Source organism: Coregonus clupeaformis, chromosome 4 (assembly GCF_020615455.1).
Source record: "Coregonus clupeaformis isolate EN_2021a chromosome 4, ASM2061545v1, whole genome shotgun sequence".
Lineage (NCBI taxonomy): Eukaryota > Metazoa > Chordata > Actinopteri > Salmoniformes > Salmonidae > Coregonus > Coregonus clupeaformis.
This window is the reverse complement of record NC_059195.1, coordinates 18970541-18993871: the sequence shown is the minus strand read 5'-3', so window position 1 is coordinate 18993871 and position 23331 is coordinate 18970541. Positions and strand designations below refer to the sequence as shown.

Sequence of the window (23331 nt, the reverse complement as noted above, 5' to 3'; positions counted from 1 at the left end):
AAGGACGAGCAGGCTACTATTCCACATTGTTTCAGTGCAATTTTGACGGCCAACTAGCTTAGAAAGTTTGAGAGGGTTTATCCAATTTTCGCCTAGTTAGATTTTTGTTTATCTCGCTCTGGCTAGCATTAGTTTTCGATCTTGTTCTTGTTGATGTGCATAGGCAACTGAGGAAGAGATAGCATACATTTTCATGGTTGTTTGATCAATAGACCCCTTTCTGTGTTTGCAAACATTGCCGCATGAGGGCGATGCGCGCAAGTTGGTGGCAGAACACGGGGGAGTTCTTATATTTACATGTTGCTAATGAGTGCATTTCACACTACTTTTGGATTTTAAGACTCGTATGAATGTCCTGTTTAATATAATGTTTGTGTCATCATCGCAAATCAACTGCATTAACACTTCAACTTCAACAATTAAAATGGCTCTTTGGCTAGCTTTTGCTACAGCCTATGTCAATGAGCATTAGCATTCTAGCTAACAACTGCTGCATCCAAAATAGTTTTTTTTTTTTTTAAGATCACAACCAAATATAATCTTAGTGACTGTTCAAGCAAGAATCAAAACATAATTGTAAGCATATGACATCCCCAAAAAGTGATTTTGTTTAAAAGTAATACAAACGTAAATCTAGGCTATGTTGAATGGGCGCAGATGGCGATGGCTTTCTTACTGCAGCCAAGAGTCGCGTGCATCTGTGCGTTACATCAGTGTGTCGTGTACTGGAAAGTGGTCTATAGGACTGTGAAGTTCCCAAATGTAAGAGGACTCCCATGGTATTTACATATTTGCAGAAATCCATTTAGGTGGCTTTTGGCGAATGCGTTCTAATGATATAAAGTCGCGCTGTTGCTACTGACTGTAAACACACAGTCCAGTTCAAAGTGAATGATAGCAGGCTGGTGTGGCAAATGGCTTATTTGCATATAGGCCTACTGTAGCTCTGATTGGCTATGGCGCACCGGTCTGCGTAGACTCCGGTACTGAACAAGACAGATGTTTTTATTCCGTTTTATTTACTTCAGTGTCTATTAATTGTCCAAACGTACGGCTGCTTTCCCACTCTATTTTGCTATAGAATGTTCACAAAGGCCTTACTATACGTCATTCCAAAACATTCTATGAATTTATGAAAATTTGAAAATGACCATATCTAAGTGCTCGCTTGTCAGAAAATGTAAAAAAAAGATGTAATATTCTTCCTGGGGGTGTATATGAACAGATTGAAATAAAATGTAATGCTGCTAAAACGCTGTCAGTTCCACTTTAAACAATGTCAGCAACTTTTTTCCTAAAGGGCACTTTCAATTGTACAGGAATAAAATAGTTGTGTTGAAAATCTCAGCCAGCCAGATACACCCTCCTCCCTCTCATATGGATGGACAGCACAGCACTGGCTGTGGTTAAAGGTTTGGCGCCAGGATGTGAATGAATCATAGTGGAGTTTGACTGGTGGACTGGTTGTGTAACAAAGGGTTGCTCATTGCCATTTCCTCATTTCATAACAGGTTGCGTGCGCCATCGCGCGCATGTTGATTTGTTTCCTCCCACACCAGACACGATCAGGACACGCAGGTTGAAATATCAAAACAAACTCTGAACCAACTATATTAACTTGGGGACAGGTCGAAAAGCATTAAACATTTATGGCAATTTAGCTAGCTAGCTTGCTGTTGCTAGCTAATTTGTCCTGGTATATAAACATTGGGTTGTTATTTTACCTGAAATGTACAAGGTCCTCTACTCCAACAATTAATCCACAGATAAAACGGTAAACCAAGTTCAGGCTTCCTTCAGGCTTCTTCTTCTTCTTTGGACTTTATATGTCAGTTGGCAACCAACTTTAAGATGCATTACCACCACCAACTGGACTGGAGTGTGGATCTCAGTTCATCTTTCAATCACCCACGTGGGTATATGCTCCTAAAAACCAATGAGGAGATGGGAGAGGCAGGACTTGCAGTGCTTCGAGCGTCACAAATAGAACCAAGTTCTATTTTAGCGCCTGGCCACGCAGACGCTTGCTAACGCACGCGAGCAGTGTGGGTGCAATGATTGAATAACATGTATGTGTACATTTATTTTGCAAAGCTCGCGCATGCGACGTGTCCGGTCTGGTCAGCATGTTAGAGTGTGAAGGGCAGACATTGTGCACAATGCCTGAGACAGACTGCCACCCATTCTTCCATACCTGCCCCTTCACTTCCTCTTCCAGTGCTTGTGTTGTTCACTTCTCAATGTTTCAGTGAGCTTTGAATTCAGCAAAGCCTAAGAATGGACAGTAATATAATGGCCGTTATCTTTAACCTGTCAAATGTTGTCTGGAAATGTTAATTTGCCCAATCTCCCCCAAATTAAAACTCATTTCATAGAGGCATTCTTTACTGTTATTGGCAAAGTGTCCATTTTCTCAGATGACAAAGGTCAGAGCCTGCCTGGTGTGAATTTCGACTGTCACTATGACAACAGCTGCGGGGCAAATTTAGAGGAATCATTCATGTAGAAATAGTGGATGAAAAGGCCGGGTCGATGGCTGTTACCAGGAAAGTAGTATATAAAAAACTGACCTCAGGCTGCAGGGAAGTCATGCTGAAGGTTGCTGTCTTCATTGTCTGGCATCTCACAGAGCACAAAGCAGCTCCACACTCAACCAGGCCTGGTCAATGGCACCAGCCCCGAAGGCAATCAGGAAAACAATCCCACTTCCATTCTATATATAGTCCAGCTTCTCAGATGACCATCTTATAGATGGCCCAGGGGTTTCCGTTAGGAAAATGCAGCGCCGGACAACGTGACCGGGAAGATATACATTTACCGGCCATTTGAGAAATGTTGTGAATTACCATAATCTAAATGTGATTTCTGTCATTGTCATTCTGAGCACCGTGATTGGGTGCGTAACCCGTTAGGGCATCCAATCACGGTGCTCAGAATGACAATGACAGAAATCACATTTAGATTATGGTAATTCATCTTAACAGAACATGCAATGAAGCAGCCAATAAAACGTCATTTTCAAACATTTGCCAAAATGCAATTCGCGGGGAAAACACCCTTCTAAACAGCGCACCTGATGCGAGTGGTTCCATATGACAGAGATTAAAGTCTCCATTAGAAATGTAGGAGGAATCTAAAGATGCAACAACTAGCATGGGTTGCTAAAATGAGTAGGATTGTGCCTTTGGCTTCTGGACAATGAAACAAAGTTGATATGAAAACCAATAGAAGAGGAGAGATGCTGGTTTCAATGGCATATGAGGAAATCTTCATAAAATAATTGCCTCCATGTTTCTATGGTCGGATTTTGCCTATTCTTTTAAGCAAGGTAAGACATTCCTCAAAATATGAAGTAAAACGTTCAGGTTTCAAACGATAAAGTATATGTTTTAATAATGCATAGCCTACTGCTTCCAGCTCACATTGCAAAGGGGTGGGTGATGCGCTGATAGCCTGCCCAGTGTCTATGTGAATGTGAATTCCCAGTACCAATCCCCTCTATATAAGCTATTTGACTGGTAGTCCCTGGGAATCACTTTCACTGCGATACATAGCTGTGGCTATGGCTCTGGGAATAGTGCTTGCTTTGTGGTGCCTCAGAAAAAAATTGAGTATTGAGTGTCTGCCCCTCTATTCAGTGTGTGTCCACACAGACCTGACAGCCACAGTAGGTCTTTGGCAACACTGCTCTGATAGAGGCCCTTTTCAGGGGCTCTGCCTAAAGGAGATAATACCCCAACTTAAATGCTATGGGTTGGTTGGTGGTTAACTCACTTATCAAACTGTGGGTTAGATACATCTTGGTGCCTAGCCATGTTCTATGTTGCATCCATGTATGCTCTGTTCTGAAGTTTTTCTTAAAGGGCACCATTATTTTCCCCTCCTAAAGCTTATCGGCTTTTGATGTTGATTTTGTCCCTTTGTTCTCGTAAGAGGCACACGTTGATTTCATTAACTGCTTAGGATCATATGTGAGAGGGAGATCTAAGGACACAGAATAGCCTAGCCTGTATCCTAACTCTTGCTCTCTACCTTTAAGCCCAGGCAGTCTGCCCGTTAGATAATAATAGAACTCTGCATGCCTCAGAAATCCACCCCCTTCAAAAGATAGGCCTAATGGCAATCAAGCTTGGAGCAAAGTTAAGCATCTAGGAGTAGTAGTAGGAGTGGATCTCGCCCCTCCATCAGTTAATGTTAGCGTGGGTCCACCTGGCTCTGAGCTTGGCCACAGTACAAAGGAATGTGTGGAATACAGTGATTGTAAATATGTGCAGCCCATTTTCTTCTGAGTTCCGGTCTTGTTGTAAACGCTGGCCGAGTCCAATGAGTGGATTGGATTAGTGTAATGAGAAGAATCATGTGCATTCGTGTACATTCGTAATGTGCTTATCTCTGAGACAATATCCTGTTAATGTGCCATAATAATAATAATAATAATATGCCATTTAGCAGACGCTTTTATCCAAAGCGACTTACAGTCATGCGTGCATACCTTTTTTTTTTTTTTTTTTTTTTTTTTTGTTTGTATGGGTGGTCCCGGGGATCGAACCAACTACCTTGGCGTTACAAGCGCCGTGCTCTACCAGCTGAGCTACAGAGGACCACACATCATGCCATAACATAATCATAACATTGGAATGAGTCTAAATGAATTCATTACCTTGTCAATATGCAATATTTGGAAACATCTGAATAGCACTTGGCTGCACTAGTATGCACAACACAGCAAAGTTTATGAATAGCCTACTGCCAGTGCAATATTTCCTAATTTCATGTACCTCTATACCAAGTTCTGTCACGAGTTACAAAGCCAGAACCCAGAAGCAGACCAGGACAAGGTAAGTTGAAACGAAGGTGAGTGTTTATTTACAAATTCAAGAGTGATGCTGAATAATCCAGGGAACAGAGCGGGCGGCGTTGGTTAGTTGTTGGGGGTGCAGTGGTTGATCCAATCATGGCTCGGCAGCCGCCGACCACCAGGCAGAGGTTGGATGAAGGTTCCGGACGAGTGATGTTCATGGCTAACGATCCGGCAGGGAATGGATGTTAGGCCAGAGCCTAAGAAGGGTGATGATCAGGACCAGGTGTGCAGATTGCTGATGGGATGCAGGTGCGGAAATCAAGAGAGCTCCCCGGGAGCGTTCCAGAACCCTCGGGAAACTGGAGATCACGAGCAGAAAAACTAGTCCACAGACAGGACCCGACTCAGACTGCCGGGATCGTTACAGTACCCCCCCTCCGACGAACGCCACCGGGCGGACTCCCGGAGCGCCAGGATGGAGGCGGTAGAAGTCACGGATGAGGTCAGCATCTAGGATCTGTCGCCGCGGAATCCAACTCCTCTCTTCAGGACCATACCCCTCCCAGTCCACGAGATACTGGAAACCCCGGCCCCGCCGTCTGGAATCCATGATGCGTCGCACCGTGTAGGCAGGACCACCTCCGATCATCCGAGGAGGAGGAGGAGGAGGCGGAGGAGGCAACAGAGGACTGAGGAAAACAGGCTTGAGGCAGGAGACATGAAAGGTGGGATGGACTCTGAGCGTCCTCGGGAGTTTGAGTCGAACTGCCACCGGATTGATCACCTTCTCCACCACAAACGGACCAATGAACTTCGGTAACAACTTCCTAGACTCAGTCCGTAAAGGAAGATCCCGTGTGGCCAACCAGACCCTATCTCCGATGGTGTAGGTGGGAGCGGGGATCCGGCGACGATTCGCCTGGAGCTGATACCGGTCCGAAACTCTAAGGAGTGCCTTTCTGGCCCGATGCCAGGTCCGGTGGCAACGACTGAATATGGGCCTGAACAGAAGGCACTGAGAGCTCCTTCTCCTGAGAAGGGAACAAGGGAGGTTGGTAGCCATACAGGCACTGGAAGGGAGACATCCCAGTGGCAGATGTAGGGAGAGTATTGTGGGCATACTCAACCCAAGGCAACTGAGAGACCCAGGAGGTGGGGTTGGCAGAGGCCAGGCAGCGTAGCGTGGATTCCATCTTCTGGTTGGCTCTCTCCGCCTGACCATTAGATTGGGGGTGAAAACCAGATGTGAGACTGACTGTAGCTCCAATGGCCAAACAGAAGGACTTCCAGACAGCAGAGGTAAACTGAGGGCCACGGTCGGAAACGATATCACTGGGCAACCCGTGGACCCTGAAAACCTCCCTAACCAGGATCTCGGACGTCTCCGAGGCAGAGGGAAGCTTGGCAATAGGCACAAAGTGGGCGAACTTGCTGAATCTGTCCACGATAGTCAGAACGACCGTGTTCCCCTCAGAAGCGGGCAACCCAGTGACAAAGTCCAGGGCCAGATGCGACCATGGTCGCCGGGGAATAGGAAGGGGGTGAAGTAGTCCAGAGCTGGGCCGATTGGTACTCTTATTCTGCGCACACACTGGACAGGCAGCAACATAACCCCGAGTATCCTCGGCCATGGCAGGCCACCAAAAACGTCTGCGAAGAAACGCCATCGTCCGAGCCACGCCAGGGTGACAAGCCATCTTGCTGGCGTGGGACCATTTGAGGACCGCAGGACGAACCGACTCAGGCACAAACAACCGACCGGGTGGACCGTTACCGGGACCGGGCTGCGTCCGAAGAGCCGCCATCACCTCCTCCTCAATCTTCCACCTAACAGCTCCCACGACGCAATTCCGGGGGAGAATTGTCTCGGTCTTGGACCCACTCTCCTCCGTCTTGGAGAACATCCGAGACAAGGCGTCCGCCTTGCCGTTCTTAGATCCAGGTCGGAACGTCAGGGAAAAATTGAATCGTCCGAAAAACAACGACCACCTGGCCTGACGGGAGTTGAGACGTCTAGCCGATTGCACGTAAGCAAGATTCTTGTGGTCAGTCCAGACAATAAACGGCTGCTCCGCCCCCTCCAACCAGTGGCGCCACTCCTCCAAGGCAAGTTTCACCGCGAGAAGCTCCCGGTTACCCACATCGTAATTCCTCTCCGCAGGCGAAAGGCGACGAGAGTAGTAGGCGCAGGGATGGAGTTTACTGTCCGTGGAGCATCGCTGCGACAGGATGGCGCCAACTCCCACATCAGACGCGGCCCACTTCAACGACGAACTGACGGGCCGTGTCCGGTTGAGAGAGAATCGGTGCGTTGGTGAATCGCCTCTTCAAATCCAGAAACGCTCGATCCGCCTCCGGATTCCACTTGAAGCTCCTGATACTGGAAGTCAAGGCCGTTAACGGAGCGGCCACACGGCTGTAATCCCGGATGAATCTGCGGTAGAAATTCGCAAACCCCAAAAATCTCTGGAGCTGCAATCTCGTACCGGGCTGGGCCCATTCCAGAACCGCTCTAACCTTCTCCTGGTCCATCCTAATCTCTCCCCTGGAGATGATGTACCCGAGAAAGGATGTCGTGTGGGCGTGAAACTCGCACTTCTCGGCCTTCACGAACAGGCGATTCTCCAACAATCGCTGCAGAACCTGCCGGACATGCTGGACGTGGTCGGAAGGTTCCTTCGAGAAGATCAGAATGTCATCCAGGTAAACAAACACAAAGAGACCGATCATATCTCTCAGGACGTCGTTCACCATACTCTGGAATACCGCTGGAGCATTGGTCAGTCCAAACGGCATCACCTGATACTCGAAGTGACCCATCGGTGTATTGAAACCCGTCAACCACTCGTCTCCCTCTCTGATCCGGACCATGTGATACGCATTGCGTAGGTCTAGCTTGGTGAACACCGTAGCACCCTGTAAGGAGTCGAAGGCAGAACTCATCAAGGGCAGGGGATACTTGTTCTTGACCGTGATGTCATTCAACCCCCGATAATCAATACACGGTCGAAGAGAGCCATCCTTCTTACCCACAAAGAAGAATCCCTGCCCCCCAGGGGTGATGACGAGGGACGAACGAGACCAGCAGCTAGGGACTCCTTGATGTAGGTCTCCAAAGCCTCACGTTCAGGGCGGGAGATACTGTATAACCTTCCCTTGGGGTAGACAGCTCCAGGGAACAGGTTGATGGCACAATCATATGGTCGGTGGGGGAGGGGAGTGACAGAGCCTTCTGCTTACTGAACACTTCCCCCAAATCGTGATATGTCTCGGGAACCAGGGACAAATCTGGGGGTTTAGCCTCAATCACCTGACTGGGAACCGAATGGGGACAGGCAGTCTTGAGACAGTTAGCATGACAATCAAGGCTCCAACTCGTTACCTTGCCCGTCACCCAATCGAACGTGGGATTGTGTTCCTTCAGCCAGGGGTATCCAAGGACCAGAGGAACATGGGAAGACGGCAGAATGAAGAATGAAATCATCTCCGAATGATTCCCCGACAACAGCATCTTAACCGGTTCAGTCCTCATCGTGATACGTGCCAGACTACTGCCGTTCAGAGTGGTCGCTTCAATGGCTTCCGGCAATTGCTCCTTGGAAAGCCCCAGCTGTTCCACCAACTCGGCATCAAGAAAGCTTCCATCGGCACCTGAATCGATAAAAGCGTTAATCGCTAAGCTCTGATTCCTGTTCACAAGGGTAGCCGGAAACGGGGTCTGACAGAGGTACTGAGAGGTTGAAACTGGCTCGCTAAAAAGTCCTCCCAACTTTAGCGAGCCGGGCAGTTTGACGACCGCCGGGAACAAGTGGAGATGTAATGTCCCGAGCTACCACAGTAGAGGCAGCAGTTGGTCTTACGTCTATGTTGACGCTCCTCCTTGGTTAACCCGTGCCGCCCCACTTGCATGGGTTCAGAATCGGGAGAGAGGACCTCTCCACTAATCCTTTGTGGTGGAGAATGATCGCCGTGTTCTGGTCCACCACCCGACCCGACTGGGAACTGAGAAGCTGATCGATTGGACGGACCCCATTGCTTCTCCCTCCTTCGCTCTCGGACTCGATTATCCACCCGAATAGACAAGGCTACCAAGCTGTCCAGGTCACTAGGCTCCGGATAGGAGATCAACTCATCCTTGAGCTGCTCCGACAGACCCTGGTAAAAGGCCGCTTGCAGAGACTCCTCATTCCACCCACTCTCCACAGCCAACGTCTTGAACTCGATCACGAAGTCGGCCACGCTACGAGTTCCTTGGTGAAGCGAAAACAGGCGCCTAGCTGCGTCCCTCCCCCTCGGACGGAATGGTCGAAGAGCTTCCTCATCTCGGCCGTGAACCCCTGGTATGAAGCCATGCAGGGGTCTTGTCGTTCCCAAACGGCTGAAGCCCACTCCAGCGCTCGACCACGCAGCAACTCAATCACAAAGGCTATCCTAGCCTTGTCTGTGGCATAAGAGTAGGGCTGTAGATCGAACACTAACCCACACTGCATAAGGAAAGAACGGCATCTTCCCAGCTCCCCTCATATTTATCCGGCGTCGGAACCTTGGGCTCACGGAAGGACACAGCTCCAGACGCGGCAGGCGAGATGGGTGAAACCGGTAGTGGATCCTCCACCGGAAACTTGCGCTGGTTCTGGACCTCCGTCAGACCGGTAGAAAGGTTCCGAACTGACAACGCTATCTCCTGTAGTGCCGTGCTATGTTGTCCCAACATCTTCTCCTGATGGGAAATGGCATGGCGAACAGAGTCCAGGTCCGCTGGGTTCATTACTGGCCGGATCGTTCTGTCACGAGTTACAAAGCCAGAACCCAGAAGCAGACCAGGACAAGGTAAGTTGAAACGAAGGTGAGTGTTTATTTACAAATTCAAGAGTGATGCTGAATAATCCAGGGAACAGAGCGGGCGGCGTTGGTTAGTTGTTGGGGGTGCAGTGGTTGATCCAATCATGGCTCGGCAGCCGCCAACCACCAGGCAGAGGTTGGATGAAGGTTCCGGACGAGTGATGTTCATGGCTAACGATCCGGCAGGGAATGGATGTTAGGCCAGAGCCTAAGAAGGGTGATGATCAGGACCAGGTGTGCAGATTGCTGATGGGATGCAGGTGCGGAAATCAAGAGAGCTCCCCGGAGCGTTCCAGAACCCTTGGGAAACTGGAGATCACGAGCAGAAAAACTAGTCCACAGACAGGACCCGACTCAGACTGCCGGGATCGTTACAAGTTCTCCATTAAATTGTCTAAAGGGGGCATAGTATCATGGAAATACAGCCGCCTATAAGTCAACAGGTTACATACATAGGCCAAAGTCAATGTCATTAGAGAGTGACGACCAAACCAGTATTGGGTGTACACTGTGTGGGGATAACAGCCAGAAGTCTGTTGGTTTGGCCCTTACAATATCAGGAAGACATTCCTAATTTCCTTTTAGTTAAACCAGGGCTTGTTTATTGTTCCCGCAGAGATGAGCAGCAAGCTCTGACACAGCAGCAGCAGGCCTAGAGGTTGGAGAAGGGAGGAAGGGAGGGAGTCCATAGAGATGGGAGGGTTCTCTTCCTGACAGGAAGGCATCCTCCATAAAGTTCTCCCACTCTGGTGATAACTGCTGCTCCGAATCACACTACACAATATGGGACCAAGAGTAGTTTACCATAGTACTGCACTCTACCGTAGTGCTGTGAATCACAACAGTAGAGCTACAGTGCATTCGGAAAGTATTCAGACCCCTTCCCTTTTTCCACATTTTGTTACGTTACAGCCTTATTCTAAAATTGATTAAATTGTTTTTTTCCCTCATCAATCTACACATAATACCCCATAATGACAAAGCAAAAACAGCTTTTTAGAAAAAGAAAAAAAAAGAAAGAACTGAAATATCACATTTACATGGACTCTTAACCAACCATGCTATTTTGTGTTTTTTCGCATTGTTTGTAACTTATTTTGTACATAATGTTGCTGCTACAGACTCTTATGACCGAAAAGAGCTTCTGGACATCAGAACAGCGATTACTCACCTTGAACTGGACGAATAATGTTTGTTTAATGAGTCGGACGAGAGGGATTTGTTCCAGACACCCGACAGGGCCCTCATCCCTGTCATTCGCAGTAGAAAGAAAAGGAGTGGTTGGGACTCTAACCCGGAAGCTTATAAGAAATCCCACTATGTCCTCCGACGAACCTTCAAACAGACAAAGCATCAATACAGGACTAAGATCGAATCGGACTACACCGGCTCCGACGCTCGTCGGCTGTGGCAGGGCTTGCAAACTATTACAGACTACAAAGGGAAGCACAGCCACGAGCTGCCAAGTGACACGAGCCTACCAGACGAGCTAAATTACTTCTATGCTCGCTTTTAGGCAAGTAACACTGAAACATGCATGAGAGCATCAGCTGTTCTGGACGACTGTGTGATCACGCTCTCCGTAGCCGATGTGAGTAAGACCTTTAAACAGGTCAACATTCACAAGGCCGCAGGGCCAGACGGATTACCAGGACGTGTACTCCGAGCATGCGCTGACCAACTGGCAAGTGTCTTCACTGACATTTTCAACCTCTCCCTGTCTGAGTCTGTAATACCAACATGTTTCAAGCAGACCACCATAGTCCCTGTGCCCAAGAACACTAAGTTAACCTGCCTAAATGACTACCGACCCGTAGCACTCACGTCTGTAGCCATGAAGTGCTTTGAAAGGCTGGTCATGGGTCACATCAACACCATTATCCCAGAAACACTAGACCCACTCCAATTTGCATAGCGCCCCAACAGATCCACAGATGATGCAATCTCTATTGCACTCCACACTGCCATTTCACACCTGGACAAAAGGCACACTTATGTGAGAATGCTATTAATTGACTACAGCTCAGCGTTCAACACCATAGTGCCCTCAAAGCTCATCACTAAGCTAAGGACCCTGGGACTAAACACCTCCCTCTGCAACTGGATCCTGGACTTCCTGACGGGCTGCCCCCAGGTGGTAAGGGTAGGTAACAACACATCCGCCACGCTGATCCTCAACACGGGGGCCCCTCAGGGGTGCATGCTCAGTCCCCTCCTGTACCCCCTGTTCACTCATGACTACATGGCCAGGCACGACTCCAACACCATCATTAAGTTTGCCGACGACACAACAGTGGTAGGCCTGATCACCGACAACGACGAGACAGCCTATAGGGAGGAGGTCAGATACCTGGCCGTGTGGTGCCAGGACCACAACCTCTCCCTCAACGTGATCAAGACCACATCACCAACAAACTAACATGGTCCAAGCACACCAAGACAGTCGTGAAGAGGGCACGACAAAACCTATTCCCCCTAATGAGACTGAAAAGATTTGACATGGGTCCTCAGATCCTCAAAAGGTTCTAAGCTGCACCATTGAGAGCATCCTGACAGGTTGCATCACTGCCTGGTATGGCAACTGCTCGGCCTCCGACCGCAAGGCACTACAGAGGGTAGTGCGTACGGCCCAGTACATCACTGGGGCCAAGCTTCCTGCCATCCAGGACCTCTATACCAGGCGGTGTCAGAGGAAGGCCCTAAAAATTGTCAAAGACTCCAGCCACCCTAGTCACAGACTGTTCTCTCTGCTACCACACGGCAAGCGGTACCGGAGCGCCAAGTCTAGGTCCAAGAGGCTTCTAAACAGTATCTACCCCCAAGCCATAATAGTCCTGAACATCTAATCAAATGGCTAACCATTTGCATTGCCCCCCCCACCTTTTACGCTGCTGCAACTCTCTGTTTATTATCTATGCATAGTCACTTTGTACATGTACATATTACCTCAATTACCTCAACTAACCGGTGCCCCCACACATTGACTCGGTACCGGTACCTCCTGTATATAGCCTTGCTATTGTTATTTTTACTGCTGCTCTTTAATTATTTGTTACTTTTATTTCGTATTATTTTATATAATATATATATATATATATATATATATTTTTGGTATTCTTTCTTAAAACTGCATTGTTGGGTAAGGGCTTGTAAGTAAGCATTTCACTGTAATGTCTACACCTGTTGTATTTGGCGCATGTCACAAATACAATTTGATTTGAAGTATTCAGACCCTTTATTCAGTACTTTGTTGAAGCACCTTTGGCAGCGATTACAGCCTCGAGTCTTCTTGGGTATGACGCTACAAGCTTGGCACACCTGTAGTTGGGGAGTTCTCCCATTCTTTTCTGCAGATCCTCTCAAGCTCTGTCAGGTTGGATGGGGAGTGTCGCTGCACAGCTTTTTACAGGTCTCTCCAGAGATGTTCGATCGGGTTCAAGTCCGGGCTCTGGCTGGGCCACTCAAGGACATTCCGAGACTTGTCCCGAAGCCACTCTTGCGTTGTCACTTAGGGTTTTTGTCCTGTTGGAAGGTGAACCTTCGCCCCAGTCAGGTCCTGAGCACTCTGGAGCAGGTTTTCATCAAGGATCTCTCTGTACTTTGCTCAATTCATCTTTCCCTCGATCCTGACTAGTCTCCCAGTCCGTGACACTGAAAAACATCCCGACAGCACGATGTTGCCACCACCATGCCTCACCGTAGGGATGGTGCCAGGTTTCCTCCAGACGTAACGCTTGGCATTCAGGCCAAAGAGTTCAATCTTGGTTTCATCAGACCAGACAATGGTCTGAGAGTCTTTAGGTGCCTTTTGGCAAACTCCTTTTACTGAGGAGTTGCTTCCGTCTGGCCACTCTACCATAAAGGCCTGATTGATGGAGCGCTGCAGAGATGGTTGTCCTTCTGGAAGGTTCTCCCATCTCCACAGAGGAACTCTGGAGCTCTGTCAGAGTGACCATCGGGTTCTTGGTCACCTCCCTGACCAAGGCCCTTCTCCCCCGATTGCTCAGTTAGGCCGGGCGGCCAGCTCTAGGAAGAGTCTTGGTGGTTCCAAACTTTAAGAATGATGGAGGCCACTGTGTTCTCTGAGACCTTCAATGCTGCAGAAATGTTTTGGTACCCATCCTCCGATCTGTGCCTCGACACAATCCTATCTCGGAGCACTACGGACAATTCCTTCGACCTCATGGCTTGGTTTTTGCTCTGATATGCACTGTCAATTGTGGGACCTTATATAGACAGGTGTGTGCCTTTCCAAATCATGTCCAATTAATTGAATTTACCACAGGTGGACTCCAATCAAGTTTTAGAAACAACTCAAGGATGATCAATGGAAACAGGATGCACCTGAGCTCAATTTCGAGTCTCATAGCAAAGAGTCTGAATACTTATGTAAATAAGGTATTTATGTTTCTATTTTTAATACGTTTGCTAAAATTTCAAAAAAACAATTTTCGCTTTGTCATTATGGGGCTTTGTGTGTAGATTGATGAGGGAAAAAATTATTTAATCAATTTTAAAATAGGCTGTGATGTAAAAAATGTGGAAAAGGGGGCTGAATACTTTCCGAATGCGCTGTATATGGAACCCTGTCCCTTACTCAATTTGCTGCTTTGTGTGTGGAAGGTGGTGGACTGTGTGATAGGCTTAGGCTTCTAGAGGTTGGAAGTATTATGCATCTTAAACATGCCCTTCCCTTTTACAGAACAGATAGTTAAAACCTGATCACTTTGATAGAATAATATTTAACAGATTTTTCACCATGTCAGATCGGAGATTCGAACAAGCAAACTTTCGGTGACTGGCCTAACGCTCTAACCACTAGGCTACCTGCTTCCCTAAACATGTATAACGCACCAGGAATAATGACCTAGCTAGAGAAAGCGTTTTCTGTGGACAGTCAGACAGACATGGAAACAGATCAGTCTGAAAAAGTGTGACTCTGCAAAGTTCCGCAATGCATCAGGATGACTGTAGTCCTTTGTGATGAATCCCCTGACTGAAGCACTAATCCACTCTTTTGTACCACCATTATTAGTGGTCTTCCTGTCTTGCAAAGGGGGATGGAAATGCCACAAGTTAACAATTGCTGAAAATTGCAGAGGATGTACCATAGGACTGAGTGGACTCTCTCTCTCTCTCTCTCTCTCTCTCTCTCTCTCTCTCTCTCTCTCTCTCTCTCTCTCTCTCTCTCTCCATCGTAAAAGTACAGTTTTTGGCACTTACAGTTGAAGTCAGAAGTTTACATACACTTAGGTTGGAGTCATTAAAACTCATTTTTTGACCATGTTACTTTTGCGAACACTATTTGATTCCGAGTTCGGACATATACAGTTTGTACGTGACACTATTTCTAAGATGCATACTTTCAGTTTTTCTGAACTCACTTCACTCGCCGATTAAGGTGTTCACGTGTCCTTATAATTTGAAAGATTGCTCAGAAAACCAGTTGTTTTAATCGGCGTATGATCTTATGGCAATTAAGATAAGCAGAGTAAGTTGTTTACATGACTCATGCCATACTCGGCCTACTGCCATAATCCGTTTAATATTGAATTATTAGTGTGCATGTAAACGTACTCACTGTGTTGAAAGTTGACTGAGTTCACTGGGGCTCTCCCATGTTCCACTATCTAGGTTTCAAGATTAGATTTCTGCTGTTTGATGACGAAACATCTTTAGTAGATGCAGGTTTTGTCTTTGTTTACATACACTGAGTATACCATACATTAAGAACACCTTCCTAATATTGAGTTGCAACAACCCCCCCCCCCCTCAGAACAGCTTCAATTTGTCGGGGCATGGACTCTAGAAGGTGTCAAAAGCGTTCCACAGGGATGCTGGCCCATGTTGACTCCAATGCTTCCCACAGTTGTGTCAAGTTAGCTGGATGTCCTTTGAGTGGTGGACCATTCTTGATACACACGGAAGCTGTTGAACGTGAAAAACCCAGCAGCATTGGCTACCATACCTCGTTCAAAGGCACTTAAATCTTGTGCCTTGCCCATTCACCCTCTGAATAATACACATACACAATCCATGTCTCAATTATTTCAAGGTTTAAAAATCCTTCTTTAACCTGTCTCCTCCCCTTCATCTACACTGATTGAAGTGGATTTAACAAGTGACATCAATAAGGGATCATACACTTTTAGAAAAAAAGGTGCCTTAGAACCTTAAAGGGTTCTTCAGCTGTCCCAATAGGAGAACCCTTGAAGAACCCTTTTTGGTTGCAGGTAAAACCCTTTTGGTTCCAGGTAGAACTCTTTTGGGTTCCATGTAGAACCCTTTCTACAGAGGGTTCTACATAGAACCCAACAGGATTCTACCTGGAACCCAAAATGATTCTACCTGGAATCCAAAAGGGTTCTCCTATGGGGACCCTTTTTTCTAAGTGTAGCTTTCACCTGGTCAGTCTATGTCATGGAAAGAGCAGGTGTTCTTAATGTTTTGTATACTCAGTGTATAGGCCTAAACACATTACTGAACTGAAATAGAGCTCTAGAACTAGAGCTCTAGAGTCCTAACTGGAATAGAGCTTCGGAGAAAGTGTTTTTTAATACTGTACAGATCTATCTAGGCTAGCTACATTCTTTTCAGATCCACATTGAACAGGCTCAGCTCTGGGCAGGTGAATGAAATTATGGCCCTAATGTAATCACAGCAGGAGATGTTTTCTAATGGCCTGTCTTGTAACATGTCATAAGCTGTTTTGCCAGACTGGGAGGTGGAGACTAGGGTTGCTTCCCAAATGTCACCCTATTCCCTATTTAGTGCACTTCTATTGACCAGGGCCCATATGGTATAGGGTGCCATTTGAGACACAGTGTAGATTACCCTGGCCCCTGTGTCTAACTGCCATTACTTAGCCAAGCCAACCTAGCTGTTACAGCTGCCACTTTCATTTCAGGAGCCCTTGTGCTTCTCTAGTTGTTTATGGTGCTGGGTGTGAGTTGGATGGGGGTGGACGATTGGCTCCAAACAGGCTGTGGTTAGCACTGTCCTCCCCGGGCATTAGTCTGGGTGGAGTCCAGCCTGAAAATGATGGACCTTTATTAGAAATCAAGAGTGAATACCCAGTCATGAATGTGTGTTTGAAGGTGAGTGGGCGCTCTCCTTTTCCTCACCAATCCCTTGTCTCTGATGTTAGTGTTCTGGCTTTGTCCATTTTGTTAGTCTAGACAGATTTAAGCTAGTCCCAGTTTATTCCTACCCAATATGATTTCAGATGGACAATGCAGTCCAGACAATGCAGTCCAATCAGGAGACCGCTCCATGCTAATGAAAAACAATTGTTTTTTCCTCCAGGAGCCAGTGGAGGTCTTATTGGAGCACACAAACCCCAAACTAGCTAACTAAGGGCCCACATTCTGGGTCCTTGTAACCTATGTCCTGTGTGCAAAAAGACACCCTTATTTGGCAGGGCCTCCGTTCCCCGTCTCTATGGTGAATAATGTGCTGGTTCTATAAGTAGAATGGCAAATTCAGCCCCATGTAATCAGCTATTAGGGAGTGAAGAGTGAAGGAAAGCAATTTATGAGGTGTTGACAATAATCATGGTTGCTAATAGTTTGGGCTCTAATTTGGGGCTGCATTGTACTGTTTGTATCAGGTGAGAAAATGGCCAACCAGAACAGTAGGCTAACACTCCTGTTAGTTACACAGTAATAGATGTTTGTATAGCAGAACAAAAATCACAACAAAATGCAACTCACCAAGGTCTTTTTACCTAGCTAAATTAGGCCTACTTCAAGTTACCAGCATACGTGCCTCTTGACTCAGATATCCAAGCGTTAGAAATATTGTGAAAAGTGAGCGTGAAGGCCCAAGTTCAGCCACGTAGCATCAATTAGATGTGGAATGTGGAGAATCTGACAGATTGTTTTCCTGCATAGCAAGAGAGCAGACCTTGTCCGTTCTGTTTAAATATTAGAGCATTCTTTCCCCGGCCGGCCCTCTAGAGATGACCTGCTGGATTGGGAACGCTGTGGGAAAACTCCCAGCGGAGTGTCAGGAGATGAGTGTATGAAATGCGGGTTGCGTTATCGTCAGCTTGTAAAGTTTCCATAGACTTGCGCACTCACTCTCTGCCTTTCCTGCTCTCTAAATGGTTGTGTTTTTTGCAGGGGTAGAGTGAGAGGATTCCAAGAATCGGACCATGTTCAAGGCAGTGCTGAAGAAGAACAGAGATGGAGGGAAGAGGAGCGAGAAGGAGCCAGGTATGTGGAGTATGGCTGACTGCTGCAAGGTCACTTTGACCATTGTGCAACAACATGTTGCCCTTATTTCACACACAGACCTGCCGCAACCTGTCTCCATTATTTATATGCTTTTATGGGCATCTATTCATTGTTTAGTCCTACTTTTTATACAGAATGACAAAGAATGTGATTGGAAGTTCGCTGCCGATATACAAAGGGTTTATCATAATAGGCCTACGGTAAAATTATATGTAAAAAAATATGCCTTATGGAACAGCGGGGACTGTGAAGCAACACAAACATAGGCACAGACATATGCATACACACACACGATAACATACGCACTATACACACACGTACACATGGATTTTGTGTTGTAGATATGTGGTAGTAGAGTAGGGGCCTGAGGGCACACACTTAATGTGTTGTGAAATCTGTTGTGAATGTATTGGAATGTTTAAATTTTTTTATAACTGCCTTACCTTAATTCTGCTGGATCCCAGGAAGAGTAGCTGCTAATGGGGATCCATAATAAATACAAATACAGATACTTAGAAATTAGTTAAATTTGAAGCCTGAAGTTCTGAGATAGAAATATGCACACAGAGTTTAGAAGAATGCACACAAATATGGCTCATGCTTTTCGTCGCTGTTCACAAACATTTCATCATCTGAGCCAACATTTGTAGCGAGCAAGCGGTTTCAACATATATGGTCATAAACTGGTGTCACTGTCGTTGACCATTTTTCTTTGGTGAGTAATTTGTTCTCAGGGTACACACACACAAACAAACACACACACACACACACACACACACGGGGTAGGGTAATTAACCATTTTAGAATAGATAGGCCTACCTCCTATCCCACAGGAAGGCCTTATTATTGCAGTCAGACCCTGGAGAATTCTGAACTGGTATAGTCTTTGACACTACTATTATTGTCAGTGTGACATCCCCATGAGGATGCAGATGTTGTTCTGGCTCTCCCATGTAACCTGTTAGATTTTCCATTACGACTGGGAATGAGTTTGAGTGTGAGTCACTCAGCAGTGCTAATACATTTCTGACTCACCTCTAGCGAACATAGACCACAATCTATCTTTTCATGAACAGACCGAGATGATGTAGGACTAATACGAGGCTATGTTGTCTGGTCTAGACTCGCCAACTATAGGAAGGGACAGTTGTAAGTAACATAATAAGTATTGTATAGCAGTACAGCAGTTAAGTATCTTGAGTCAATTTGCTCTTCTTTAGATCAGGCTGCGACTTGCCTCTGTTAATATAACAGTCGACACACTGTTAACAAAAGTGAACAGTCTGGCTTACCTAGACACTGGCTACCTAGCTTCAGCGCCAGGCTACACCTCTCCCACACCTTCTCTTTAGGCTGTCTCAAATGGAACACTATTACCTATATAGTGGACTACTTTTGACCAGGGCCCAAGGTGCAGTGTATAGGGAATAGGGTGCCATTTGGGATGCAGTCTCAGTCCTTCACTGTGAGCACACCCGAATGACAGTCCGAGCCACAGTTCAGGTCTGTATGAGGAATGTAACGGCAGGCCCTTGCTCTGAACACACGTCCGTTGACTTGGGATCTTATACTGCACGGCAATGAATCACAGAGCAGGGCGGTAGTTACCCCCTCGTGTTGCTATGATGCTATCCGTGTTACGTTTACTATCTTGAATAGCGATGTAGTAGGCCTATGCATTGTTTTCAATGGGGTTGTTGAAAACCTGTCTAACTTGTTATGAATCAATCTCCGATTGCAAGCCCTTCACTGTGCATCAGCCCAGTCAGTCACCACCAGAGGCGAACACACACAGGACTGCTTGCGGTAGAAGAGCAGTAGGGTGGGAATGGTGGGAAAAGGCTACTACTTCATCCTTTCCCAGCTCTTTCCCAAGTTGGACGCTATCCATCAAAGAAAAGCAGCCACTCTTCTCCATTATTCAGGGAAGGACAGATGAGCTGCCTCAGCCTTGCTTTAGGCAGTCATTAGTGGTCATTCGGTCACTCTGCTGTCCTTAGAGATGGAGTAGCTAGATGGTCATTTAGGCCTATTTACATCCTCATTTGCCTATCATAGGAATTCTAATTCCAAATGATTCAATCTGTAAACCAAGAATTGGCTCAGTTGGCCCTTTTATGTTTTAGCCTAACCTAGCCCAATGTTTTATAGTCAGTTAGGCTAAGCCATTCATTGGAATGAAAGAGGAGTGGCAACAAAAAGGCTTTGGTTTTAAACGTTCATTTATGACTCTGTAAATAAATGTTCAAGTGGCATAACAAACTGTCGCTGGCAGGGAGCCTAGCGGTTAAGAGCTTTGGGCCAGTAACCGAAAGGTCGCTGGTTCATATCCCCGAGCTGACTAGGTGAAAAATCTATCTGTGCACTTGAGCAAGGCACTTACCCCTAATTTCTCCTGTAAGTCGCTCTGGATAAGAGTGTCTACTAATATGTATGTGATACTTGTTCATTTCCCCTGAAGATCCATTTGTTTGGAAAGTCAGCTCTCATCTTGGAGCGGTCTGAAATGAGGTTAGTAAGTAGGCTAGTCCTCCTGGAAACGACCATGCTAATCAGATCGGGTAGACTGCCGATTTTCTAATGCTCTCCGGGCCTCGATTGTAACATATTGCACATAAAATATTCAATGGACCTTCTGTTAGGTGTGAATAAAGAGATCATTACACTCCCAAATGGTATTGGACAAATAAATAATGCTTAAATCTACCGTCTGGTCTGATACAGTGCAGTCAAATTTCCCTCTTAATTTGCAGAAATTTGACCATATCCTCATGGCATATTCAAATCTGATTTATGCACAAAGATTAGGTTTTATATCAGAATTGGATATGACTGAAAGTATTGCTTGCTGCTGTGTTTGGAATTGTTTTGTGCATCCTCGCCTTGGCAATGACCTCAGAAATCGAGCAACAACTGACAATGGCAACAACTGATTTGGTTAAGGGGTCGTTGCCTAAACAAGGGCAAAATAGTTTAACACAGTTTATTTCATTCCTTCCTCCTTTGACTCATGAAATCTATTTGTATCTGTTGTGGATGGATCAAGACAGCCACCATTGAGACAACATTAACCAGTAGAGCATTTCTGAATAATTTGCTCTCATGTACAGTATGCTGTACATGACCGAGAGACCAGCAAACAATCAAGGCATCCCCCTTCCCTGTAAAGAGCATGATAGTAATAAGTGCTTTAGCACATCAAAAGTCCACAGAGACGTGTCATGGAAATGAGTGCGAGGAAAAGCATTGATAATTGTAGTATTGCATGATAGCTGGGCATATGTTCCTCATAACACCGTAGCTGTGGCCTGGAGGCAACTTAAAAGGAGTCAGGGAAACTTGGCCCCTGTGCCAGACTAGGGCCGCAGTCATTAGGCTGCCTCTAGGAACCCCACATTGCCAGGGCCCACAAACACACCATTTGCTAATTCAGTCCTTCTCCCTCCTCTACTCCTACTCTACCTCTTCCAAATCTGCTGTGTGGAATTGGCCTTTTTAATCCCTTCTAAGTACACTTTTTTATGGTCCGGCATTCCGGAAGTGGGATACTGCTTAGGTTTGACCTCAGGGCTTTGATGTGAACACTTTCTTTAAAAGGTCACATTGCCAGCATGCCCCACTGACGTTAATGGATTTGAGGCTCAAGGCACCAGGAGCTCAGTGGATTATATAGTTGTAAAATTAAACTTGTCTGGATTAATTGGTATTCTCTTTGAGGATATATGCTGGTTTTCTCCTGTTAAAACCTCTTAACAGCTAGGAGGTGCAGTCGGCAGGGTGCACAGCAGCAACCATAAGGACACAAGATGGGTTTTTAGAGGAGAACGTCTTGACGAAGCACTTAGGAAATTGGTATGGCCAGCATGGGAGATATTTCACTTCGTAATATCTTAGCCTGACGACTCACACTACATTCTTCTGCTGCTCTGTCGTTTGCTACATTGGCTACTTTAGTCTGAGACTGCCATCATTGAAGTTGTTTGTTGTGACGATTCAGCGATTAGATCTAACCAATCAGAGTATCAAATCCAATGACGAATTTTCAAACCACCGCTTTACACACGTGTGTTCTGGCTCTGGTCCAAACCCATCGGTTTCTGAACTAATCAGATTCCCCCGAATGTGTTCGCATTCGATGAAGGGTTGGGAAGTTACTCAGATTCAGACACATTGCGGAGAAGAAACTGACATCCGTGGGCGTGGCGTAGCGTTTGGACGGAGAAAGGAGTCTGGGTGGCCAGGAAGTTTCACTTTAGCTTCTACTGCCAAATCAATTTCTCTTTGAGGTATTTTCAGAGTTAGAGTATTCCTATCTATTTGACAACATGTAAAAAGGCCTATATGCCTTTCTCTTGTGTCATCAATTATTGGCAAGGGGCTTTCAACTGTGTCTAAAGATACATATTGGCCTATATATTTCCAAGTCCTAACTCTGATGCGTTGTAGATGTTATACGTTTTATGAGTTGGAGATGGAGTGATGCTGAACTGCGGGCCCTATCTAGTCCCTGTGGCAGACTGAAACCACATGAAGAGAGTCTAATGATTCAGTGGACTGTCTTCCATCTGAGATTTAGCACTCTGTCTTTGGGGAGATCTACAGCTACCTACCCTTCAGCATTTCCCTCCTCACAGCATTTCACTCCCTCTAGCTCAACTTCCTCTGATGTCTCACTTCCCAGCGTAGAGACCACTTAAGCTGAGATCGGAGACAAAATCCCCATGTCGTTGCCTATTCGGGGCACGCGGCCGTCACCGACGCTCGTTTAATGTGAGCAGGTCAGAGACGCAATCTGAGGACTACCGATCTCGTCTTTGAGCAGTCCCAGATTTTCAAACATGTTTGATTTCATCTGCAAAAAATCTGCAATGCTCTTGTAGTGTGAGATATGCAACAACAAGATTTGAGAACAGTGATCAGCAATAGCCAATGAGAGCTCTCCAGAGAAGGAGCCAGTGAGATGATTACGTTGAATCACATCACCCAGAATGTGTACTTTGGAGCAGGAGCGATGACTTCTGCTAGTATGCGTTTGTACCTGCCAAAGTGTCAAATCGTTACAGCTCTGACAAGCTCTTTACACGCAATGTTATTCAATTCAAAATGTATTGGCTAGATATTTCAACTCTGTATGGCAAGCGTGAATGTCTGACTGAAAACGCTAGAGGCTCGTTCTAGCTATCTAATCACATCACATCCTTGTTTTCGCGAGACAGCGTGGTATCGAGCATCCTTACGACCAAGTGAAGAATCCCCCCCCATCTGTGTCACATCATTTAGTGTGCACACCACTACGTTGGTAAGACAAAAGAAACGACAGGAAAGACGGTCGTTTAATGTGAGAGGCTCAGCGATCTTAAAGTATCTTGAGTCAATTTGCTCTTCTTTAGATCAGGCTGTGACTTGCCTCTGTTAATATAACAGCTCTGACAATTTTAAAAGTTGTGTCCG

The 23331-nt window shown here is 46.3% G+C and overlaps 1 protein-coding gene across 5 annotated transcripts in view; it reads left to right on the top strand.

Moving 5' to 3' along the window:
• tanc1b (tetratricopeptide repeat, ankyrin repeat and coiled-coil containing 1b) overlaps positions 1 to 23331 on the top strand; it is a 194654-nt gene that overhangs the window by 16153 nt on the left and 155170 nt on the right. For all 5 annotated transcript variants that reach the window (XR_006657757.1, XM_045210453.1, XM_045210455.1 and 2 more), the window contains exon 2: positions 17767 to 17859. Coding sequence is in view for 4 of the 5 variants with exons in the window: in XM_045210453.1 (XP_045066388.1) it covers positions 17799 to 17859 (61 nt within the window). In the remaining variant the exon portion in view is untranslated. The remainder of the gene's footprint in view (positions 1 to 17766; positions 17860 to 23331) is intronic.